At 39.2% G+C, this 23,781-nt stretch overlaps 1 protein-coding gene across 2 annotated transcripts in view; it reads right to left on the bottom strand.

Annotated features, from left to right (window-relative positions):
* The window catches only part of PTCH1 (patched 1), a 42,392-nt gene extending 18,945 nt beyond the window's left edge, over positions 1-23,447 (bottom strand). Inside the window, exons 1-13 of one of the 2 annotated variants that reach the window (XR_001864023.1) lie at positions 23,227-23,447; positions 21,850-21,919; positions 21,648-21,739; positions 20,027-20,225; positions 19,255-19,376; positions 17,835-17,982; positions 16,881-17,012; positions 16,424-16,579; positions 15,707-15,805; positions 14,323-14,448; positions 7,340-7,458; positions 5,674-6,073; positions 4,890-5,199 (exon numbers count right to left, since the gene is read on the bottom strand). Coding sequence is in view for 1 of the 2 variants with exons in the window: in XM_017740457.1 (XP_017595946.1) it covers positions 4,890-5,199; positions 5,674-6,073; positions 7,340-7,458; positions 14,323-14,448; positions 15,707-15,805; positions 16,424-16,579; positions 16,881-17,012; positions 17,835-17,982; positions 19,255-19,376; positions 20,027-20,225; positions 21,648-21,739; positions 21,850-21,919; positions 23,227-23,357 (2,104 nt within the window). In the remaining variant the exon portion in view is untranslated. The remainder of the gene's footprint in view (positions 1-4,889; positions 5,200-5,673; positions 6,074-7,339; positions 7,459-14,322; positions 14,449-15,706; positions 15,806-16,423; positions 16,580-16,880; positions 17,013-17,834; positions 17,983-19,254; positions 19,377-20,026; positions 20,226-21,647; positions 21,740-21,849; positions 21,920-23,226) is intronic. The other variant, XM_017740457.1, reaches the window with a different exon arrangement.
* Positions 23,448-23,781: the final 334 nt, after the last annotated feature.

Below are 23,781 nucleotides of genomic sequence, written 5' to 3'. Positions count from 1 at the left end.
GGCTGAGCTCAGCCCTCATCCAGCTTCACCACCTTACAACCAGAGGAGGCATTTAGTCTGTTGCCTAGAAGGGAAACATTCTGCTTACTCGCCTCTGCCTCACCAAAACCCTAGCGGAGCACACTGAGCCACAGAGGAGGACACACACCGCTCTCATTACTGTTTTGGACTACTGCAGAGCACTGGGGCAATAGCTTCTACCCTATAACCAGAAATTCCACTACAAGGGGGGAGAAAAACACACTCAAACCTTCAACTTCAAACAGCAACTCAGCTGCTCCTCAAGCACAGCATGAGTGAACACGATTTTGTCAATTTGTTCCATCTGTTCAACTTGCGCAGCTAATACAAGTCATGGGATCTGCTGCCAGCACATGTAAAGATCACAGCCAACACCTATTCACTCTCAACTGTTATTTTCCTCCTCGCCACCCTTCAAGGGGGAGGGAATACCTCACAGCAGAAATTTGGATCAGATTTAGTACAGGAAGCCACAGCCCAGTACAAGGAGGCTCTGTGCAAGCAGGTGACAAACCACATGTCCAGGGAAGGGAAGAAAACGGCCAGGGGAGTGGCGGTGGAGGAAATCATCAAACCACCTCACAGATGGCCTGAGGAACTGTAATGAAAACTTGCTGCAGGCTGGGTAGGTTAGCTACAGCTCTACTGAGATAAGGGCACTGGAAGAGAAAATGCACCTGGCTGACACTACCTCCAGTACCCTTTCCCATTTACCAACCTGTCCCCTCTTCCTTAGAAAACTGCCTCCCATGTTGTCTTGCTAAACCATGTCAAATCATGTGAAGCTAAGAGGCTGAGAACCAAATGATGAAAGAAGCCTCCTAGATCTCTGCATTCAGTCCTCTAGCACTAGCTCAGGAGGACGATTTGCCATCAGGTTTTCTGGCATCACCAAAGGACTTTGAGGTTCCCTTTAAAATAAGCACTGTTTGCTGGCATCACAGAGATGGGAAACACTGGTTAGAGTATACAAAAATACCAATCCATCCCTTCTGTGCTAAGTCCAGCTCAATGTCAGTTTCTCACGAAGTGGCCAGGTGAGAGTACTTGGGCTATCATATCAGTGACAAGAAACACAATGACTTTGGGAAGTTTAAGAGGAGGCTGTCAGAAAAGCACATGGAAAAGGAGATGACCTAAGAATAGTGCAACTTCCAGTAAAAGTGTCCCCTTTCTGCAGGAGGAGCACACAATCTGCTGTGATAGACAGCACGTCAGAGCTTTCAAGTAAACATCCCACCCCTGTCACAGGGCTCCACAGACACAATAACAAATAAATCCATTGGCATATGACATTACCAGTCTGAGGCTGCAAAAAAGGGTACGTACTTTTAAACATTACTACAGTAGCTGAAATCAGCTCTCTTACATCTCCCCCTGCTCCCCCGTTTTCACAAGTTTGGTCATCCTTCAAACCCTGCTCCCTTTCACATCTTTATTCTTCAGCCAGCTTAACCACTTTCCATTCTGGATCATTTTATTACTCACTTTGCTGAAACTGAAACGTTTCAGGAAGAATATCAAGAAACCACTGTCAGTTGTACTTAATTTCTGAAGAATTTCAAACTTTCAATAATTAAAATTTGCCATTACACTTTGAAATTGGTAGTAGAGTTTGCTGCTTTCAAAGCAAACATGTTCATAAAAATTATTTTAAAAGACATTTAATCTGTTATAAATTGGATTAATGATACGTTTCTGGGCAGAAAGATGAAAGTATCTTGCTGACATCTTTTTGCAGAAAAAAAATATAGAAATTAAGAGAATTTAAAAAATCTTAAAGATGGGATTTTTTCACATCAGCAGTCACTTTTGCTTAGTGCTTCATAAGAAAGTGACAACATCCAAAATTATGCAGAATGTGGCAGTGGGGGTGAGGAAGGAATTCCTACTGACTCATGTGAGCAGCTGCCACCATGAAACACCAGATAAGATTTCTCTTTAAAAAAACAAGCCTAATTAGAAGTATCAAGGAATCCAAGCTACCTCATTTACATTCGGTCACTAACAAAAACATTTACAGCTGAAGTGAGTGATTAGTGTTAACTTTTCCTCTGTTGCATTTTCAGTAAGAGAAAATATGGTAACATAGTATGATACTAGAAAGCGAAGTACAAGGGATCTCTGGAAAGAGAAGTGCGTGAGGCAGAAGACACACTCCACTGCTATTAGATGTGGAAGAGCATACAGCTAAGCCAAAGATGCCTTCTTGATAAAAAATGGTTTTGTTCACGTGTTGTGACATCCGTCCTGCTGGACAAATGTGTATGTGTCAGAAGGCCACCTTGAGCCATTAACCTCTGGCACTGGATTCACAGTCAAGTCGGCAGGAATTAGCCACGCAGTTCAAAGCTGTTCCTACTTCAATTATCCAGTCCTTCCAGCACATAAAACTATGCCAGTAGAACTGTTTCACCTCACAGAGGATTCTCCCTGAATCCAGCCTAAGCCTGTACCTTGTTTGTAAATTCTATCTTCATCTTCCCTTCCCTTGACTCCTTTGGCACCAGCCACAGTTGGTAACATTCAGGTGTTATTCTGCCTATTAGTCTGGACCTTTAAATAATTCCCCAACTAGGACAAGTGTGGCAGCTTTTAGTACAACAGTCTAGCTCCCCCCGTAACATCAATGCCCTGTACCACTTGAAAACATAACTTCTTTCTATTGATACATCTCAATATCCTCCTTTACAGCCCTTTGAATGCAGTATCACACTCTCTGAAGACAGCCCTGCAACTTTACAGGGCTGTAGTAACTGTGATCCTCTCAGGAAAGGTGGGGAGAAGAGGTAAATATACAGACCTAAATACTAATTAATAATCATAATGATTAATTCTAAAGCTGTGTGTGATCAAGAGGCCAATCAATGTGCCTTCCATCACACATGTCACATGGACCACAGCAAGTCACTACTGCTTCCTGGAGTCTCCCTGACCATTCTACTGTAACATTTTAACATAACATCTACTGTAACAGGCTCCATGCAGCCTGTCAGTATACCCTGGGTACCAGGAATACACACAGCTCCTCTAGTGGAAGAAAAGCTGAGGACAAATAAGGATAGGCAGGCATGGACTGGAGGGGAAAAGTAACTATATGCTGAATGAACTAAGTACAAAAAAGGAACACCCCTATGAGAAGAGCATGTCTGGAAAGAACACACACGAGCACAGACATACAGCATGAGAAGGAGACATGCAGGCCCTTGGCCACACCAACAGTCCTTAGCACAAGAGGAACACAAAGGATTACAGAGAGCACAGGGAGGCACCCCAAGTGGAAGAGGTTTGAGAAGGTATGTGATGCGCCTGACAGAGGGGCACTGGGAATGCAAGTACTCCTGGGAGTAACACCAAGTGGGCTAGCCTCCAGCAGTTCACTTTGAGTAGCCTGCAAGGGAGCAGATCCAAGGGCACCTCCTCCTGACTTTATCATTGGCAGACCGTGCTGAAGTTGAGCACTAATAAAGCTTCCTGAACACAATCTCAGATTTCCATCTCCCTCATGGGGGAGGGGGAAAAAGCAGAAGGGGGGACACCAGACGCATTTCTTCCTACTGTTTTGGAACAGCAGCAAAAAATAACCACAAAAGAAACAAAGTAAACAGAAGAGGTTTAAGAAAATTTAGAAAAGCATGTAGAAAGACGATTGCTTAGAAGTCTAGAAAGTATAGTAAGGTTCCAATCCAGCAAACATCTAAGCTATGCTGAATTTTCTTCCTGCCAGTAATGCCTTCACTTACAGTTCAATGTGCTTATGTGAGGAAAATATTTTAAATAAAACTTCTAGTGAGTAGACTGCAATGAATGGATCCAATGTATTTAAAAACTATTAAAAACCCACAAAGCTAATAGCTAAATACTGCTTTGCATTATTTAGCAATGCATTAAACACATGGGAAACTTGCTCATTTTGTGAAGATTTGTCACTTACATGCATCTGCTTTCCTAATATTGTTCAACATATTTTCAGAAGGAATAAAATTTACCTACATGATCTCTGAGAATCATTGGCTGCAGTGAGCATCTGTACACAATTAAGTTTAAAATTTACAGTCTCACTAGGTCAGCACCATTTATTTTTCTTTTGGCAAAAGCTTCCTAGAAATTTTCCCAATAGAAAGACACAGGTAGGACCAAAGTAATCCTGGGCAAGGTATGTTTGCTGTTATATTTGCTAAGATGTAACAGTACTCCTTATTTTAAATATTAACCAGTTATTTGTCTCAACGCGTGCAATTATAGTATCTTCAATATCTTTAATTACTTGACTTCAATATAATTATCATCATAATACCTGAAAAGCCATGCCTTCTCTTCATCTTTCCCCACCCTGTTACACTTCAGCACAGAAAAGCAGCACCACAGAAAGGGTGAGGGTAGTTGATTGGAAACCTAGAATATGCAATAAGTTCCCAATCCAATAAAACACATAAGCCACACTGAATTTTCTTCGTGCCAGCAGTCCCAGCAAGACCACTCAAGACCTGAAAGTTAAGTCTGTGTCAGAATACATCACCGACTGGGATTTTTCATTTACTGCTCTAAAAACACTCAGCAAATATTTATTTAACCAAGACAGGGAGCCATATTTGGCCATAATGCATAAAGCCTCATCAGCTGCTTAGACATGAATGGCATGGATATAATCACTTAAAGCTTCAAAACTGTCTTACTGGGGAGTAAACTTAAACACAAAGAATTTAAGTGACAGTGAGTCCACACGTGGGTTTGAAGCAGCACACAGGCATTCTCCCCACTGCTCACAGTCTTTAACTGCATGACTGTATTTGAACAAGGCAGCAACACCAGGGTGAACAACTGTTCTTTCTCCCAAATTAAGAAAAGTTTGTGTAATGCTCTCTTACCTTGCAGCCAGTCTCGAAAGTAGTGCAACCACATTTTGGGGAGCTGCCTGTCCTCTTCCAACAAAACATATGTCACATTGCTGAAACTTCTGTGAAGTTCATAAAGTAAGTGCTGGACATTTGGATAGTCTGCTTTCTGTGTCACAATATACATGTTGTAGAATGAAAAGTATTTGAACTGTGCAGCAATGAAGTCATATTCCCGTGTTTCCCGTGGTACAATGTCTGTGAGATCTAGTCCATCTCTCACCCGGGTAGTTCCATAGAGGCTGAGCCCAAGTAAACCCAGAAAAAGAAAAATAACCACAATCTGCAATAGAAAACAGAAACATATTTGATTTTAGGTTTTTAAAGGAACTAACCATTCATAACGTCATACTACAAAGCCAAATTCAAAATTAACATCCATCAGTACTTTCAAGCTTTTTATTTTTCTTGCTTTTTTTCAACCATGTACATACTACAAGATTAAGCTCACTTGTTCTTCCTTGAAGGGGCTCTGCTTCAGGGATGAGAAATTTATATCGTAATAAAGTTTAAAAGTTACTTTATATTACTAAAAGTCACCAGAACCCTCACTTGTAACATACATTTGAAGTATGTATCTACAGCACTTGTAAGATAAAACTTTCAAAATAAGAAATCAGCTGTGAAATTATTAAAAACTGTTATTCCACAAGAGTTGTATTTATGCCTTATATTTAATACCACTGCCGGGATAATTTTCTTACTGGGCAAGGCAGAAGTCTAATTTTGAAAAACAGGTAAACAGTTCCCTGATTACCTTGGCTCTTGGTTTTAGGAGGAACGGAGCATAATGCTTTTCTGCAAAAGATGAGAGTGTCCACTTCGTACAGGGTTGCTCAAGGCAGTGTATACTGGAGTCTGAGAATTGGGAAAGTAAATCCCTCGTCGAGCTTGTGCTTTCTGGGCTCTGGCAGCTCAGGTTGTCTTGTGTCACTGTCACTGGCTGCACAGATATTTCTGAGCGAGGCTCTGCTGTGGTGTAGTACACCTGCGTGTGAGGATCATATTCTGTGCGCAGCTGCACTGTGGATTGCATTGTAATCTGAGTTTCATGTGCAAAACTGTGGCTGCTGTATGGGGGTGGAGGACTGTAGCAAGTACTCTCGTTTTCCACATACGCTTGAGGCTCAACCTGAATCACTCTAGTGACACATGGACTGTAAGAGAAGAGAAAAACATCTGATCGCATTTGGACAGATCCTTATTTTAATCAGGCTAGATAGGGTAACATGCTTTAATCTGAGATTGCTTCTACTTCTATTAGACGGTTTACGCTAATTACATGCAACACTTAGATGTTAATTTCATTCTGTGCCTTTAAGAAACATTTCTCAGACACGGTTCATAGTGTAGGGCCCTGAGAATATTTCTTGAGAATATTTCTTGTCCTCCAGGAAGAAGGAAACAGCATCTGTCTGAAGACATTGACATGTACACACATCACCCCATTAATTACACATGCTCATCAGGTAGTTGTGCAGAGTCTGAATGCACAGTAAGTCTGTCAGTTTGCATCTCTGTATGTACGCTGAGAATTAAGATACTTAGATGAAGAGGCAAACACATGACATACTTAGTTCTTCTGTTTAGAACAACTGAAGTAACTGTTAAATAATATTTGGGCCTTCTGGGTAACATCTCAGACTTTTGGGAGGCAGGTTGAAACCACTTGCCATACACTGACAGAATATTTTATAAGTCAAGAAAACATTAAAGTATTAATGAAAGGATTCATTCCTAGGAAGGGTGGGCAATATGAAGAGAAAAAAAATCACAGAAGTAATTAAGTATTCCCTTTAGTCTATGCAAAACCCTAATAGATTACCACTGCAGCCACAACAGACACTTCATCAAGCATTATCCTGTAATGGTACTGATCATTCCTTATAATTCTATGAAAAACTCACCCAAGGGGAAGTAATTTTACAGCTTACTTGTTTCGGTTTAAAGGCATAAAAGCGTAAAAATTAACACATAATGATTTACTGTAAGTCAGGCTTCTTAGTATCCTGAGTTATGTACAGCTTTCCAAGATTAGCCAGTACTGGCACTGGACACCTTGCAGTACCGCATAACATTCTAAAAATACTTCAAGATGTACTTAAATTGTGGATGTTTCATCTGCTTTCAGAAAGTTGTTTTCCAACAGTCAAAATGAACATATGTAGGAATGATGGGAAAAGTGTGGGGGAAAGGGGATGTGGGGGAAGAGAGGGAGAGTGAGACATATATTTTAGCTTTTCCCTTCAGACAGGTAAAAAACAAAGTAGCAAATGTAAGCCAGTCACTAGCAATGAAATTATAACAATAACATGCTGACCCCAGTTTAATGAATAACTCCCACTCCTGACAAGGAATGGAAGCACTGATTGGTGACCACAGAAAGGACACAGCTCACACATCAACCTACTGCTCACTCTCACCTTGTAAAACAGCAAAATATGTCCAGTCTCCTGTCTTCCCGACGATAAAGGTCCATGCTCAGGATAGCAGGGAAAATCAGCAGAACCATAGCAAAATTGAACACCACCACAACTGCTGCCTAGAGACAATCACAGGATAAGTGATGTTGCTAAATTTCAAGTAGGGCATCAGCTTTACAAAGCACAAAAATCCCTTTCAATTCTCATCCCCGTTTACCACTGCAACCGATCTGATGCTTTCAAGCTTTTGCCTGAGCAAACTGAGAGATATTTACATTCCCATTTCATTATGGTAAGTCTCTTGCAGTGAAATGATTTATTTTAACACTAAACCTTGTATTATTCTAATACATCTGTGCCTGGATATGTCGTGATTATTTTTAAAGTAGAAAAACAGAGTCTGTTTACTCAGTAATCGTATTTTTACATAAAATTCTGACATATTTAGAGTGTCAAGGCAAAATAAAATGGAAGCAAACCTGAAACTAGAACTGAAGTTCTTACATTTATGGGATCTGAAGCAATTTAAGCATCACAATAATATTAAAGCATGTTATTAAATCGGAAATGAAGATTCAGTAAATTTTAAAGAAACAAATCTGTTTAGTAAAATAAATACTTAAAAGTTTGGCCAAGAAAGACCAGCATTGTGAATTTTTCAGGGATTATTTTTAAAGGAGAATGAAAATTAAACCAACACCACATAGCAAATATATGTATTAATATGCCTGTGTTTAACAGAGTTTGATTTACGAGCCAGTCTACCAAAATGAGTCTTAAATTGGAACAAGAATACTTGATTTAATTTGTAATGCAAGTATCACATAATGAAAAAAACAACCTTCCCGCCCACCCCCTTTCAAACCATACTCCAAACCCTTTCCCACACAGAGATTCCCAGAGAATTTCCATAAACATATGTGGTGCAGCATCTATCATTATTATTGATAGCATTTATTTGTAATGCAGAATTGTTAGGAGCACTAGCCATCACAAAGGGAAAGCTGGGCACTGAGAACTGGAAGACAGTTGTAAGAGTAGGAGAAACACAGGGAAAAAAATGGTTCAGCCACCAACTGCTGGAAAAAAACCAACCCATGAAAGCCTTATGTTTTACCCATTAGGAAAGCAGTAGCCATCTCAACAATAGCTCAGTTTCATGTTAAGGTAGTCCATATACAAACTATCATGTGCCTCCACCTGTAACTTCTGAAATAATGACTGCTTGGTTGAAACAGTCTTAAAGAAGAACAAAAGTTGGGCTACAAAAATGACCCAATATAAATGTGATCTCTTTTTTTTCAAAAGAAATGTATGGCTTCTTTTGATCTTGAGATGTCTGGCAGCACAAGTGATGTGATATCCAAAATCCATGATGTGATATCCAAAATCCAAAATCAAAGTAATAACACACTGAATGTTTTCTACAGTTTTGAAACTGTCAGAGTATAATAAAAAGCTTAGATACTGTTTTTACTATTCTGAAAATGACAGAACCAACTAGTTATGTGAATATTTTCCAGTCATTTCAATCATAAATATACTGCATACAAAAGTGGGTTTTATTGCTGTTTCTCTTTTCTGGTCTCTAGCCTGCTTGAAGTAAGATTTTAGGACTGCTGGTTGTCTGTAGACATGGTTACTAAAACAGAACCTACCTGGTACTTGAAGCCAAATTAGTATTTAACCATCTTTGTGAGAAAAGATCCAATAACTATTTAATGATTTATAAATATTCACACAGAAAGGTATGCAAGGTCATAGCCAAGACTTTAAAATTAAGTGATCTGCTTTTGATCCTCTCTAGAATTAATTCAATCTGTCAGAAAAACAAATGGCTGCTGTTGAAAGAAAGGTGTTTTGGACCTCGTTCTTACAACTGCTTTCTTTACTGGTGCTAAACCAAAAAAAGGTTGAATCACCCATATAACATGAATAATTAGTTGTGCCTAACCAAGATCTTGTATCAAGGATCAGCTAAGATTTACTGAGATTTGGAAAAAACAGCTGAGGTCTGACTCAATAATTCTTACTCCTCTCAGCACGGCTGAAAAACTAACAGAAGTCCTCTGTTTCTGCTCCATAAACTGCAAATACTTCACGCCATATCAGTTCCCTCTCTAGACCCCAACATCCTTGAATCTCCAAGAATACTAAACCTGAAAACTAATACTTAACTGTGTGGTAGTAATGCCATTGAAGTTAGTTATACTGACATCTGATTTTTTTTTAGGAAGCATCAAAACTAATCCAACAACACACAATAAGTCTGCCTACTTACATGAAATCTGGTTTTGAACAACTAGATTTTCCACTGTGCCATCCCAGTGTTGATGTACTAACCACTCTGCAAGTAAAATATTTCAAAGCAATCTCTGTTCTGATTTGAATTTAAATAGATTCCAAGGGCTTAATATTGCACTTCTTATATATTGCACACTCTCTCTCGCCCATCTCTCTGGCATTACAATGATTAACAGTTCTCAGTTTTCACAACTAAGTAAGTTCTTGTATGAATTCTAATTTGTTTTCCCATCAAAAAAACCCACCCTGTGACTTGATAAGGGGAGGGAAGGAAGAATTGCTGAGGAGTGATTCAGTCCCTGACCCAATGCATCTGCCACTGCTTTCTTCCCAGTGCCATTCATACACAAAGAATTGAAGAATGAGGAAGTATGAGAACTGAGAACGTGACAACAGCCATAATCTCTAAAAGCAACAATGAACTGTGGCAGCAAAGCTTCCAGAGTACAGGCAGCACCTAGGCTGAAAGCATGCTTAGGATTTCTGGCAACAGGGCATCTTCTCTCACACCATCAGAGACCATTGGTCAAAAGGGAGAGAAAAGGGCCTTAGACCTTTTCCTTGGGAAATCAACAAAGGTAAGATTAGTCCAGAAGGAATAAAATGGGACCTACTCAAGGGTGTGAAATGAAGGCATTCAGTGAAATGAGATCAGAGAGCTGTAAAAAAATTCCATTAAACAGAAAAAATTATGTTGGTCACTTCCTGAGAAACAGGCTACGGTTTTTGCATCTTTTCATAATGCACAGCCTAAAAATATTATTGCTGCTGCAACAGTTAACGGAGACAGAAGAATGGCAGTCTGTGCTGGAGGCAGCAAGGGAGTGGGGAGCCAGGCTGGTAGGTATGTGCTGGGGCCCCGCTGAAGTATGTGCTGCTGTGTGCCATTCCTGGCAGCCCACCCAAGGAGACCGGGTGTGCTGCATAGCCAGAGGTGATGAACAGATGAGGAGGTCTGTCAAGAAAACTTCCACCCTTACTGCTCTCTATCTGCAGCTCCCTCCTGACATGGTACAGGCTCGGATCCTCGTCCCCCGCCCACTTTTTCCGTAGGCTTTAATTTTGCTTGTTAAATTCTCATGTCAGGGGCAGGGAAAGGTAAATTATGTAAATAAAGGTGGGGGACAAACCATTTCAGCAGAGTAAGATAATGGAATGAGCTTAAAAACATACATTCTTTCTCTCCAGAAACCCACCACTGCCACCTGGTAATGGACTTCTACATTTAGGAAAAAAACTTGCCATTCTTATGGCGAGGAAAAAAGTTACTTCTAACACTTATTGGGAAAAGTGCTCTGCTCATTAGTGGATCCACACCACTCTGCTGTTACGGAAGGAAGTTTCTGATGTAAGAAAGAAGAGTTTGACAATTTTTTTTACCTTATCTTTCCTGGGCAGAATTTACTGTGTGATGGTCTCTGAATAGTCTGTCTTAGGAAATAATGCAGCCCAAAGGTAGTTACACTCAGCCTTGCCTTCCTTCATTTATATTCAAAACAAAGGGCTATGTTTAAGACACTGCTACTGTAAACTTCAAAACTTCCAGTGGATTTCTCTGATAACCTCTTCCTTCACCACCATTTTAAGAAACGAAATGCATCTGAAAATTCAGGACCTACTCCTTCAAAGTCCTGAGTACTCTTAGAGATGATTCTTACGACTGAGTATTTGGGTCATATTCAGCAATCTCAAAGCCCTAAAACTGTTTAAACAAGGGGCTAATAAGATCAACAGATAAAAATTTAGAAAATTGAAAGAGCTAAAACAGTTCCTACTTGTGCATGTAAATAACCTCAAAGATCTCACTTTCAATAGACCTAAATTCGACTTTTTAAATTTTGGAAAGAGCTAACCCTAGCAAACTCCTAAGAGACAGCATCAGGCTTGCAGTGCTTGAGTTCCATAAAGTAAATTAACAACTCAGAGGTATCAGTGAACTGCTTTAGCTGGTAGAATATGACAGAAGCTGAGATAGGAGAAGGCACTGATGTGCAAAACATGAGCTTCTAACTAGAAGTTTGGCTTGCAGATGCAGGAAACTGTTTATTCTCCCCCAGCAACCAAGCTATTTTACCAATACTGGGACTCAAAATTACAGAGAAGTTGACAATTACCTTGTAATGAATGAAGAGCAAAACAAGGTCAAGAGCAATCCTTCGTTTTTAAGCCCCTCTATTAAAAACTCACTATCTAGATTAGAAGATCTATCTGTATATGTGAAAAGTAAATGCAGTATTTCACTGCTTTTTAAGTTTTGCTAGGAAAACATCAAAGATGGCAAGGATTTCTTGTTTAAACAAGTCTGAATAAGAGGGAGAGAGAGGAAGGAGACTGTAAATAAAGAAATCCATACATAAATACAGACCACCCACCAAAACTGCATGGTTCTCTGATTCCAAGCACTGTGATTAAAGTATCACCTGACTTTGATTTTACCTGGTGAAGCTGGGCAAAGCAACTAATAGATGTTTGTTTTAGTGGTTGCTAACTTATAAGTGTATGTATGTTGCTCTGACATCAATGAATACCCATTATAGGCCTCCCACTGCTCCTTTTTTGCACATTTCACCTCTTATATACATATAAGGGGCTACTACGTTCTAGCAAAGACAAATTACCAAGTGAGAAAAGTTTGAGCAATTCAAACACTAATTTCTGGACTCTCATGTGGGTTCCTACACATAAATTCCATATCAATCACTGCCTTATTAAAGACTTGGATGTTTTTATTCTGAATAGTATCAACATGTTCATACAATAATACGTAGAAATCTCACTGGAAACTTTTTGTTTGTCATTTTGCTATGCAGACTTTGTTTTTAAACTTTCAGTGACTCATTCTGTAGCATGGCAGTAGGCAAAAATAAATTACTTTAGGAAAGGCATATGTAAGTTAACTGATTACAGTATCAATTACAGCTGTTGTCTCCAATATATGTTCCAAAGACAACCTGTCACATTCTGAAGTTGAAGAGTGAAAACAAGAAAAAAAAAGAGCAAAATCTGATCAGATAAGAGAGAATTAATATTGGTGGCTCACACTCAACACCTCAGCAGTGTGATTGCAACAAAATGGCCCACCAGTGTTGAATACTTCTTTATAAAATGCATTTAGCACAGGTACTACAGAGTCCGATGACCTCCAGTATCCTGTTAGCTGCTGAAGGTACATGTTAAATGTTTGAAATTGGTCCACAGACTCAGGAAACGTAAATAACTTCTTCCAGTGGAAGAAGTGATATACTACCAAAAGTATTTCACACATTTAGCTTAGTCTTTACCATGGGAACCTCATGAGGTTCAGCAAAGCCAAGTGCATGGTCCTGCACCTGAGTCCTGCACCTGCACTTGTACCTGATATCCTGGTATCAGCACAGGCTGGGGGCTGCTGGTGGGGGAGAGGCTGGACATGACCCAGCCATGGGCACTCACAGCCCAGAGAGACAAACGTGTCCTGGGCTGCATCCAAAGCAGTGTGGGCAGCAGGGGAGGGAGGGGATTCTGCCCCTCTGCTCTGCCCTGGTGAGACCCCACCTGGAACACTGCATCCAGCTCTGGGGTCCCAGCACAGCAACCCATTGGACTGAGTCCAGAGGAGGGTTACGAAGGTAATTAGAGGGATTGAGCACCTCTCCTGTGATAAAAGGCTGAGAGAATTGGATTCCTCAGCCTGGAGAAGATAAATTTCTGGGGGAACCTTACAGCAGCTTCCCAGTACCTAAAGGGGGCTACAAGGAGGCTGGAGAGGGGCTTTTCACAAGGGCATGTAGTGACCAAATGGGGGGAATGGCTTTAAACTGAAAGAGGGTAGGTTTAGATTAGCTATAAGAAAGAAGGCTTCTTTGAAATTTGGGTAGGAAAACACTGGGAACAAGTTGCCCAGAGAAGTCTAGTTGAAAATGTCCCTGCTCAGGGGGTAGGGGAAAAAGAAGAAAAATAACTATTGAAATAGTACAGTGCTCTATAGTGCAATAAATTGCTTGTGTCAGGGGAGAAACTCCCAAAGCTTTCTTCAGTCTGCACTTTTAGAAGAAATCCTTCTCCAATATCATAAATATTTCATATTTCTGAAGGTATATTATCACAAAAAATTCAAGACGACAAAGAGAGAGCAAGGAATGCATGGTTTAGCACATAAAATTCACATTTTCTCTCTAAGCATCCGGAACACGAAATTCTTGAAGTTTTCTCCAAGTTTGCTAAAATTACTGGGAGTAAAGCAGTAAAAAGTGCTACAGTAATTATTAATATTACAAATGCATACATACTGCTGTCATTACATTTGTAGTTTTTAAGAGCAGCAAATTGGACAAACATAAATGAAAGGATTAAATTGCGGCCGAGGAACATTACAGTACACACTACACTGCAGACTACTGCTCTCGACTTCACAATGTGAATCTTTCTGGAAGCTTGTTTCTGCTCAGTTACATGTAGCTTGGGTTTTGCTCTCAACCCATCTGTATTCTTTCACCTGCTGATAGGATGTGAGAGACTCTGTGCATGAGAAAAGGGAGCAGGAGAATCAAGGGCAGACAGCAGTTGTGGTAAACAGCAGTGATGTACTGGTTCAGTGAACTGCAGCAGCACCAAGACCAGGCTTCAATGCTATTACTAACAAGTATCATCGTCAGACTTCACCAGTGCATAAGAGCTAACAAAATAGGATATAAACTTACTTGGAGTGAAAATGCTCTTAAAGCTGGAATAGGAATTAAGGCAGCCATAAAGAAAGCAGTAACATTGCTGATAGATGTAAGGGCTACACTTGCTCCTGTTCGCTTCAAACATTCACCTGTTCTGTCCTGCAAAACAAATGATGTATCTTAAAAGTCAAGTGAATAAAGTGATGTCCTGCAAATGAAAGGATCATCCTACAGATATAACACAGTTGCAGTGAAAAATTATTACCATTAAATTCTAAATATATATTTTCATTTGAGAATATGTGAGAAAACTATATACTAAGTTTACTGTTCAGTAGGAATACAGATGAAGCACTCAAGTTTTTTGAGGGTAGAAAACATCATTAGAGTTGATTCTAGCTTCAAAACACAAAACTAAATGGGTACTGACAACATAGCAAATACATCTGCAGTTGAGAAAGATGTAATTTTTACCAGTGGAATCAGTTGGTGTTCTCGTTTTTCAGACAAAATAAGCATGTATTAACAGCATAGAGGCACAACATAGCTACACATCTTGAAAAAATATGTAACAAAACAAACAAAAAGAACACCACCAAGTCTAGGGACTACACACAAAATCCAGCAAGAAATCAAGATAAACACATGACCCTTTCCTAACCCAAAGGGCTACTATGAAGAAGGCAGAGATTATAGTAGAGTGAGGCTGTATTGCCTGCAGGCAGAGCCAGCTGGAGAGAGCACATGGAAGACTGCTTGTGCAAAACAAAATCAGCAAATATACATTAGTTTAAAATGGGATGTACTTTGGATATGAAACGTTGGACTGAGACTAAAAAGACTAATAAAAGTAAAGGATCATACAAGTGATGACACCTTAGACTTCCTATCAGTTATATGTTATGTTTTGTCATGGTCAATTATAAGCTTCAGAAAATAAAAATGAGAGAAAAATATAGAAAATAACTCCATTTTAGGGCCACAACAAATAAGTAAAGGTAACTGTCTTCCCTCTCTTTCCCCCTTATCTCTTGTGTGTTCTTTTATTAAAATCATTCTATCATTTAATTGTCAAGATTCCGATTTGAGTTTGTTCCTAAATTTGCATTAACTTTCACTGAAATTTTTGGCAGAATTTGGGTTATGGAAATTAGTCTTTATGTAACACTTTATACATTAAAATTTCAAGACAAAATAAACCTAAGACTACAAAAAAAACCCAAAACAACAAAAAACAAGAATGTGAACATTCCAAAACCTTCTAGGACCACATGTATTGCTATAATTTCCTACTTTGACAGAAATAAGAATTTCTAGACCCTAGGAAAACCTCTACTGATTAATTCTGGATATGATTATCTGTTTCTATATGAAACTTTTTGTTTTATTTTCCCCCAAATCTCCATTTTGTCATTACCTCAAATGGAATTCTCTTATTCTGTCCTGTTTCACTAAATGCATGTGCCAGAAGGAAAACATCGTCTACACCAACTCCCAGCGCAAGAAAAGGCAAAACCTTGGGAAAGAAACAAAACAAAGCAAAACCCAAACAGGTTGTTTTATGATCTGCCATGCAGCTAGCCATTAAATGGCTAATTAAAGCAACTTTTACATTACACTCTACACAAATCCAAGGGTAAAATGAAAATGAAAAGGATGCAATACAGGTATTAACTTTTATTCTGGAATATAGCTGAGGAACTTAAAGTATACCATTTACAGGTATGAATTCTCACCATAAGTAATTCAAATTTTGGATAGACAAAGAATATCTGATAATAATTCAAGGTACATTCAAAGTATTTTCAGAATTTGAACATCCTTGTATATTCAGATGTAAAAATAAATCTGCAGCTCCATAGGTAAAACTGCATGCCTCCACTCATATTGGGACGCAGAAAAACCAAACAACACAGAATTATACATACTACATAATACCAGCTTTTCCCTTCAATATCACGTGGCATCATGACCATTTAATTTATCACAGCATAAGCTATGAAATAGGAAAACAGCACAAGTAAAAATCTAGAGCCAAAATATTTTTTCAGCACTTTACTTCTCAAAGATTCACTTGTGTTCATTCATTAACAGAGTACTTGTGATTTACAGCAGACTTGTGTTTTCTAAATACCTGAGTTGTGGCAGCATTAAAGGAAATTCCAATCAATGAGCACAGGCCCAATCCTGCAGCCACCGAGAGTGCAACCAACAAGACTCCTGCCAGCCCCACAGCACCCTGAGACTTGGCACAGTCCCACCGCAGCATCGTTAAACAGGCATAGGCAAGCTAAGGAGAGGAGCAGAGTGGGGAATTTGGGGGAAAAAACCAAAAATATTAGAATGGATCCTTCTCTATTAGCTGTCTCTCCCCACCCAACCTACAGATCCTCACACAGTTTTTAATCAGAATAGGCATGTCACAAAGGTTACAAAGTAGAACAGGTGAGAAGCCTGAGGTGAAGTTTACAAACTGTAGTTTTTATTTTAAATATTTGTAAAATATTCTGGACTACTAACTGGTAACAGTAAAGCAGATTTTTAAGTCTTGCTCCACTACCAAAGGAGAGTAAATAGATTTATTTTATTACCATTAGTAAGTAGCCACTAGCTACTCTGATAGCACTGACATCAGAAAATGACTTCAAAATGTCATCCAGGGTGGTCGTAGTAAAGGAGAGCACCTTCTGAGTAGAGTTTTGTGCAACACTTTGATGAACAACCTATGAAAACAAAAATGAAACTTTGTGTGAATAAAGAATTTTTTCTTTTATTTTAGTCATTTATTCAAAAGAAGTCATTACCATCTACTACAGCACACCTCTGAAATCAACTCTTTTTGCCTCAATGTTCCTGCTAAAGCTCATGCTCTAGACAGACATTACACTGATGCTACAAAAGTGTGTTTCGCAATTTTTTTCTGGCAAGCCGCTGATTATGAGACAGAATTTGCACCCTTGGGGAAAGCCTACTGCATGCCCAGCTCATTACAAACATTTAACTTGAATCCCTTCCTGTAACTCCACGATGCAGTACCAGTGTTGCATTTAACCTCAGGCCAGCCATCTCTTTGCCCCTCCCTGCCTGGCCATTTGCAGAGGTCAGAAACAGCACAGTGGAGGTCAAGGTTTGGGACACAGAGGCCAGACATTGTCACACAGCCTCCCCACCTGGGCTGCCGTTGAGAGAGCAACCCATGACTGGCTAATGTTTTCCAGACATCTCTACAATAACCACACCAACCAAAAGCTTTTAAATTCCAGTTAGCCCTTTGGTTTCTTCTCAGCCCCAACAAAGCAAAATTGTCCCAGACAGCAAAAACTAAAACCTTCATGGCTTCTCATATGGGAATAACCAAGCAGCTTCTTACTGGAAAAAATACCCAACCAACAAATCCCCAAAAGAACCCTTAAGAACAGGGAGGCAATGACTCCATTCTGGTTTAAGCATCTTTCTTAAAAGAAATACTGTAAAGAACTGTGACAGAAGGCAGTGGATCTTAGTAGGACTTTGTAGTATAGTATCTAAGTTATTTTCAATTTTACCTCAACATACATCCTCTGCCAGGCTTCCAGAATTGCTGCTGCCTTGTCCTCATTCCAGTTGATATGCGAAACATATTCATACCCCTTGAAATGCTCATACATTTGCTTAGGGGTCATTAACTGAAACATGGTTTGCAAAGCCTGGGCACTGTGACATAGAGAGAGGAGAAAGAGGCATAAACTGAGCATTTTCAGGAAAATATTTTCATGGCATGAAGTCCCAAACGCAATTCTAACAGGAGCTTGCTTGAGTTCTTGATTTTATAGGGCACATGCTTGTATTAAAATTGAACAGAGTATAATTATTCTACTGTGTATCTGGTGCAGCTGTACTGCTCCATGCAAGTATTGAGGCTAAATCTGGTTTCACTGAAGTTAATAAGAGTTTTGACATTATTTTCAGGAGGATCAGTTTCAGGAGAAAAGAATATAACCCTACAAATCTGTTATAAAGATCATGCTTGATAAGACAGATTGCCGCGAGAATGCCACAGGAACAGTTATTTCTACAAGGTCTTGTAAATGTTGTTGGCAAAACGTCATTTGAAGACCTTGGTCTTTTTCATCCCTTGGAGAGAAGTGGTAGTTAAGCTCCTCATGCCTCATAAGTTGTGTGGAGTACACAAGGGGAATCCATCCTGAATTTGCACAGTATGCAACTGCATCCAACAACTTCAGAAGTTCTTATTAACCAGGAGGAACCATTTTATTTTTCACTAGAAGTGCCTTATTTGTCTATCTCTTGAAAGACCTATCAATGTATTGTGTGAATGCTAAAAAGTTTAAAAGTTCCCTGGAAAAATTATGCTTCATTTTGTTTAGTTTGGCCTGCATTTTTCAGAAGAGTTAAATTACACAGTTTTTTCCCCCACTAAAGTCCAATGTTCCATGTCTTCGTTTGGAAGTCTAAAACAAAGGGGTTTGTTTTACCACTCAAAGCTGTATTAACAATACAGGGACATAAAAATAGACTATTTTCTGTATTGACCCTGAATAAAACATTCAGTGGATATTTTGGAATTCTGAGAGAAGTCAAATGAGTGAGCACATTACTCACATTATTTTTTTTTCCTTTTTCCTTTGATCATATTGCAAAATATTCTCAAAGGTGTTCAGTGCTTTACACACTGTTCAGTGCTTTATACATACATTCTAAACAGCAAAGCTGCCAGCAAGAAGCTTTCTTTCTGAGCAACATACACTATCATTCTGAGGTGAGAAGCAGGAAACAATGACACCATGGTAAGTTTAAACAACTGCCTAAGCATTCTTTTAAATTCTGCTCTCCTAAGACGTCACCCTAAAGTAAAATTTATAATACACATGAAGGGCAATAGATTTTGCATCATCCACCGACTGCGCTCCAAAAAATGAACTCTTAAGAAATTAAAACAGACATTTTCTTTAAATATTTTTTTACCTGACAAGTTTACCAGAACTGTTCTTGACTGTACCACCTATAATCAGCTCCTCCTGCCAATGCATGTATTTTCTTGATAGTCCATAGCATCCACCACTCAAAACAAGGGCTACATCAAGAGGCTAGAAAAAGTTATAAAGAAGCAATTAATAGGTTTCATAACTTCAGACAAACTCATACCTTAATTCAGCACCCAGTGACCTAGAATCATGGATGTTAAAGACCATCTGGGTAGTCTACTAGAAGAAATGCATTCAACAAATCAAGTTGAAGAAATCACCCAGATGCTTGTTGACCAGATGGCATTTCTCCGAAGTCTAATGTGACTGATAAAGGGATATATAAATTCAAGGCACATGACTTCGAAGTCATCACAAAAATCAACAAAACTGGTGCTACTTGAGGCAAGGCTTTGCAGTGTGGTACGGGTGGGCAGCAGCAGCTGTGTTCCAGCAGCGGCTATTGTCTGTCTGAGGCACCGGTTCACTGAAATGCCACATCACTGCAGTGCCACAGCCACAGCATAGCTGAGAACTGTACTTTCATTCTAAATGCACAGCATTAAGCATTGCATCACACAAGGAGGCAAAATGTATGACCGTGAGCTAAAAGCAGGTAACAGGACCAGAAAAATTACATCATGCAAGAATACAAACTATGTACCACTTGGAAGAAAATGGTACTTTCTTCTATTCTGTTTGACCTTCCCCCCCACCCTTCCCCACCCCCCAGTCTCCCTTGAAAAGACATGCACAACGACAAGCAAACTTACTTTGGTGGAATTTTTATTGGGAGCTGTGATTGGGCAATCGGGATCAGCAGGATTCAGGCAGGGTCGATCCATATAACCATGACCAACCTCTGCTTTATTCAGCATTTCTTCCCAGCTCTCCACTTGGTAGTTTATTTTCTTTAACTCTTCCAAGAATTCTAAAGGGTCAAAGTTGATCCACTGCAAAGGAGGCTTCCCTCTGAAAGAGCAACCAGGAGAAAAAGACACATAGAAAAAAAGACAAAAGAAGGTCTGAAATAAACATACTTTAAAATTCATATTTGAACAAATAACTGAGTTATTTTCTGCTACAAATTAAAACCTTTTCTGGTAAGGCTGTTTCATAAAATGTAAGGCATGCTTTAATTAGATTTGTTGATGTACTTTTCCTGCAGCCCAGTTGTAACTTTGACAAAAATACTTGGTTCTTACAAAGTTATCTTATAAAACCGGTTTAAAATACCTTCACTTACAAACAAAGCAAAACAAATTATCAAGAACCTAAATAACAAAAAAGCAGCCAACTGCTGCTTCAAAGAATTAGGGGGGAGGGGAGAGGGAAAGAATAGAGGGGGCTGAGGAAAGAAAGCCTTTCTCATAGTATCAGATTACTTCTTGCTAGTCTAATAATCATCTTGCAAATGTAATCAATCAATATAACTGATCTTTGTTTATCTGTAACAATACTGTGCTCCTTCAAATGCCCCGGCAGCTTGACTATCAACCATCAAGCTTTCCTGCTACCATGGCTGTCACCACTATCACTGTCACATCTCCCACCCCCCACTTCTGAATTTGTGATGTTGACAGACTAGAAAGGCTTTTGACTGCCTTATTCTGTGGTTCAAACCACACTGTATCTGCTTAACCAGGCTTAAGTCATTATTCCGAATCTCCCAACCAGAAAACACAAACCCCCTTATTTCCCCATCTAAAACTGTACACTAAAGGTTAGGAGATGGCCATTGCAAATTGCTTTTGCAGAGACATGCAAACCAGGACAGAAACAATAACTCAAATGCTAACTCTTGCATAATTAACAGAAAATGCCTGCACGGATTAACAATTAACTCTTTAAAGAATTCAGGGCATCTAATATCACACTTGTAAACTGTGAGAAACCACCCATAAAAGATACTATATGGTTTCTTTAATGATCTCTGAAGCAAAGGATTTGTTCTTTATTCCTCAGGAAGACTTGGGAATTAACCCAAGACATTTTCTTATGTCTAAAATTCCCAGCCAATCACTGTTTTTGTATTTTATGGGGGAAAAAAATCCACCATAAGCAAGTTTGTTCTGGGAAAAGAAAAGCAAAGCATAAAATTCTTAAAACTTCAATTCAGAATTTACATTTTAATTTGCATGGTAGCAGCACAGGAAAAATAACAGAGGACTTAAATTGAGGTTTACAAATAATCTCATAGAAACACTTAAACTTTTTGTTAAACGAAAAACAAAAAATTCCATGCGTATTTTTTATGTAGAGACACTACTCTTTACATTTTATTTTTTCTGTTAGATTAGAATCTGAATAAACAATGGAAATGCAACTGAAAAGTTGTACACAGTTATACAATTAAAAAGAGTCAGACCAGAAAGTTATAAAAAAATTCCTTACAATAGATAGGCAGTTCCTGACTGTAGCTTTGCTCCCTCCCAGAAGCAGTCCAAAGGAGTGATAATTAAGCAAGGATAAAGATATTCTATGATCTGTCAAAATCAGAAAGAAGAAAAACACAGTCACTAGAATATAATCAAAGTAGCACAAGCTGAATCATGAAAATACACAAACCTTGTAATTAAATGCCTGCTACACATACCTGGTCCATGTAACCTGCTTCTGTGATGAGTTCTCCTGATTTGTAACATAAATGTTCCAATTTCCACTGTCTGTAAGAAACATGAAGGACAAATATTTTCTTCTTCCACAATTACTGAGAAGTTATTTTGAAAACGTAACAGACATTCATATACACATACTGGCCTCAAGCAGCAAATCAATTAAGGCAAATGTTATTAAAAAATAGATATACAAGACCTCGCCTTTCTTTTTGTCATTACAAAGTAGACCTTCGTTTCAGTTGTTTTCATAATCTCTGTAAAACTCATCCAAAATAAGGGAGGTGCTTTTGAACGTACAGCCTAGTCAACACATGTTAATGGGACAGAAATACACCTGAAATATTTCTGAAATACATCAGAAATACATGAGACTGCTTGTGACTGAAGATATCACTCAGTGACACAAGTAAGAGAAAAGCCACCTCCAGCTCAGAGGACTCAAATATACGCAGCTGACCAAGACATGCAGAAGAAAATAAACCATTAAGATTTCTGCCTTCCTACTTCAGCTGTATTACAACTTCCACTACCATGGCTTCTGAGGACTTAGACAGGGCAGGAGGTGCGTAAAAGATAATTGGAGCCTTAGCATTAGCTCATGGAGGAACCAGCTGGGTGCGCTGAGATCTGCTGAAAGACAGGGAGCTTTGTGCCTCACAGGCAGGACTCCTAGGCACACCACTGTGTAAGTAGTAACCCTGAAAGAACCATTTTTCAGGGAGGCATCCTAGCCCCGTGCTGGTACCTTCCTAAGGTGCACCATTATTATTTCTTTGTTGGGCAACACACAACTCCCAACTTTCAATGTTCATCTTTAAGGCATGCTCTGCTATCTATGTTACTAAGCAGCTCTTATTCCACCTGCTGACATTTCCAACATATCCGCATTTCCCTTTACATCCAAACTATTGGAAGAACACTAACCTGTGCCACTATTCACAGTCATTATGTACCTCATTATGATATTAGCAAGTGAATTCAACTCTAATATGGAAGGATGTTCAACGTTAGGAATCCCATCCATAAGGTTCTTGGTTTAAGATCACAGACATCATTCCTTTCCTCCGTGCTACAGCGTGCATCAAAAGAAATGCTGCCTGCTGTAGCACGGCTCACATGTGTGCTCTCAGAATCTCTTCCAACACCATTTACCCCATCGTACTTGTTCAATGCCAACTTATTGCTGCTATCATGCCACAATGTCAAGCTATCAGAAACCAGTGACACTCAAATCAAAACACAACCCTATGGGAAAGGCTCAGAAGTGCTAGCCATTTAAAAACACACTGAGGAAAGCATGTGTCCCTTTTTCAGTTGCTACAGATGATCAAGAAAACTTTTGATTTTCCCCTCACCTGTTGTACATATAGACATGTACTCTGCTGGCCTGAAGCGCAGAGTCAAGGTGCTGTCGGAGTGCTTCTGTTGTTAGTACATTAGCACCATCTTCCTGTGGAGTCTGGATCATGAGCTGGGGGTTGAACATGGCCTCTTCTCCAATCTTCTGCCGTGTGTAATTTAACTCCCGACTCACTCGTCCACCAACTGATGGATAAATATTAAGCACTTTGTATTAGCCAGTACCTGCTTATTCTGCATTCCCTTGATGAGCACTCTTCAGTCAAAATACCCTGACTACGTGCGGGGCCTATTCTTTCTCAAACTGATCACAGTGTAACTCTAAAACTAGGAACAGCTTTTAGTATCTCTGAAAAAACCCCCCACATTCCGCATAACAATACCTTTACTGCTACTGTACTGAAATATTGATGCATAAACCAGAGCCTCTGTTTTTTCTACATTATAACCAATATCCCATGTGTAAAAATTAAAAAAGAGGAAGAAAAAAGGAAAACCTTTACCTGGCAGACCAGAAGAAACACTGTGTTACAATTTCTTACACTTGTATA

This window comes from Corvus brachyrhynchos, unplaced genomic scaffold (genome assembly GCF_000691975.1).
Source record: "Corvus brachyrhynchos isolate BGI_N302 unplaced genomic scaffold, ASM69197v1 scaffold37, whole genome shotgun sequence".
Taxonomy (NCBI): domain Eukaryota; kingdom Metazoa; phylum Chordata; class Aves; order Passeriformes; family Corvidae; genus Corvus; species Corvus brachyrhynchos.
The sequence above is the reverse complement of the archived record's forward strand: the minus strand, read 5'-3'. Positions and strand labels throughout refer to the sequence as shown.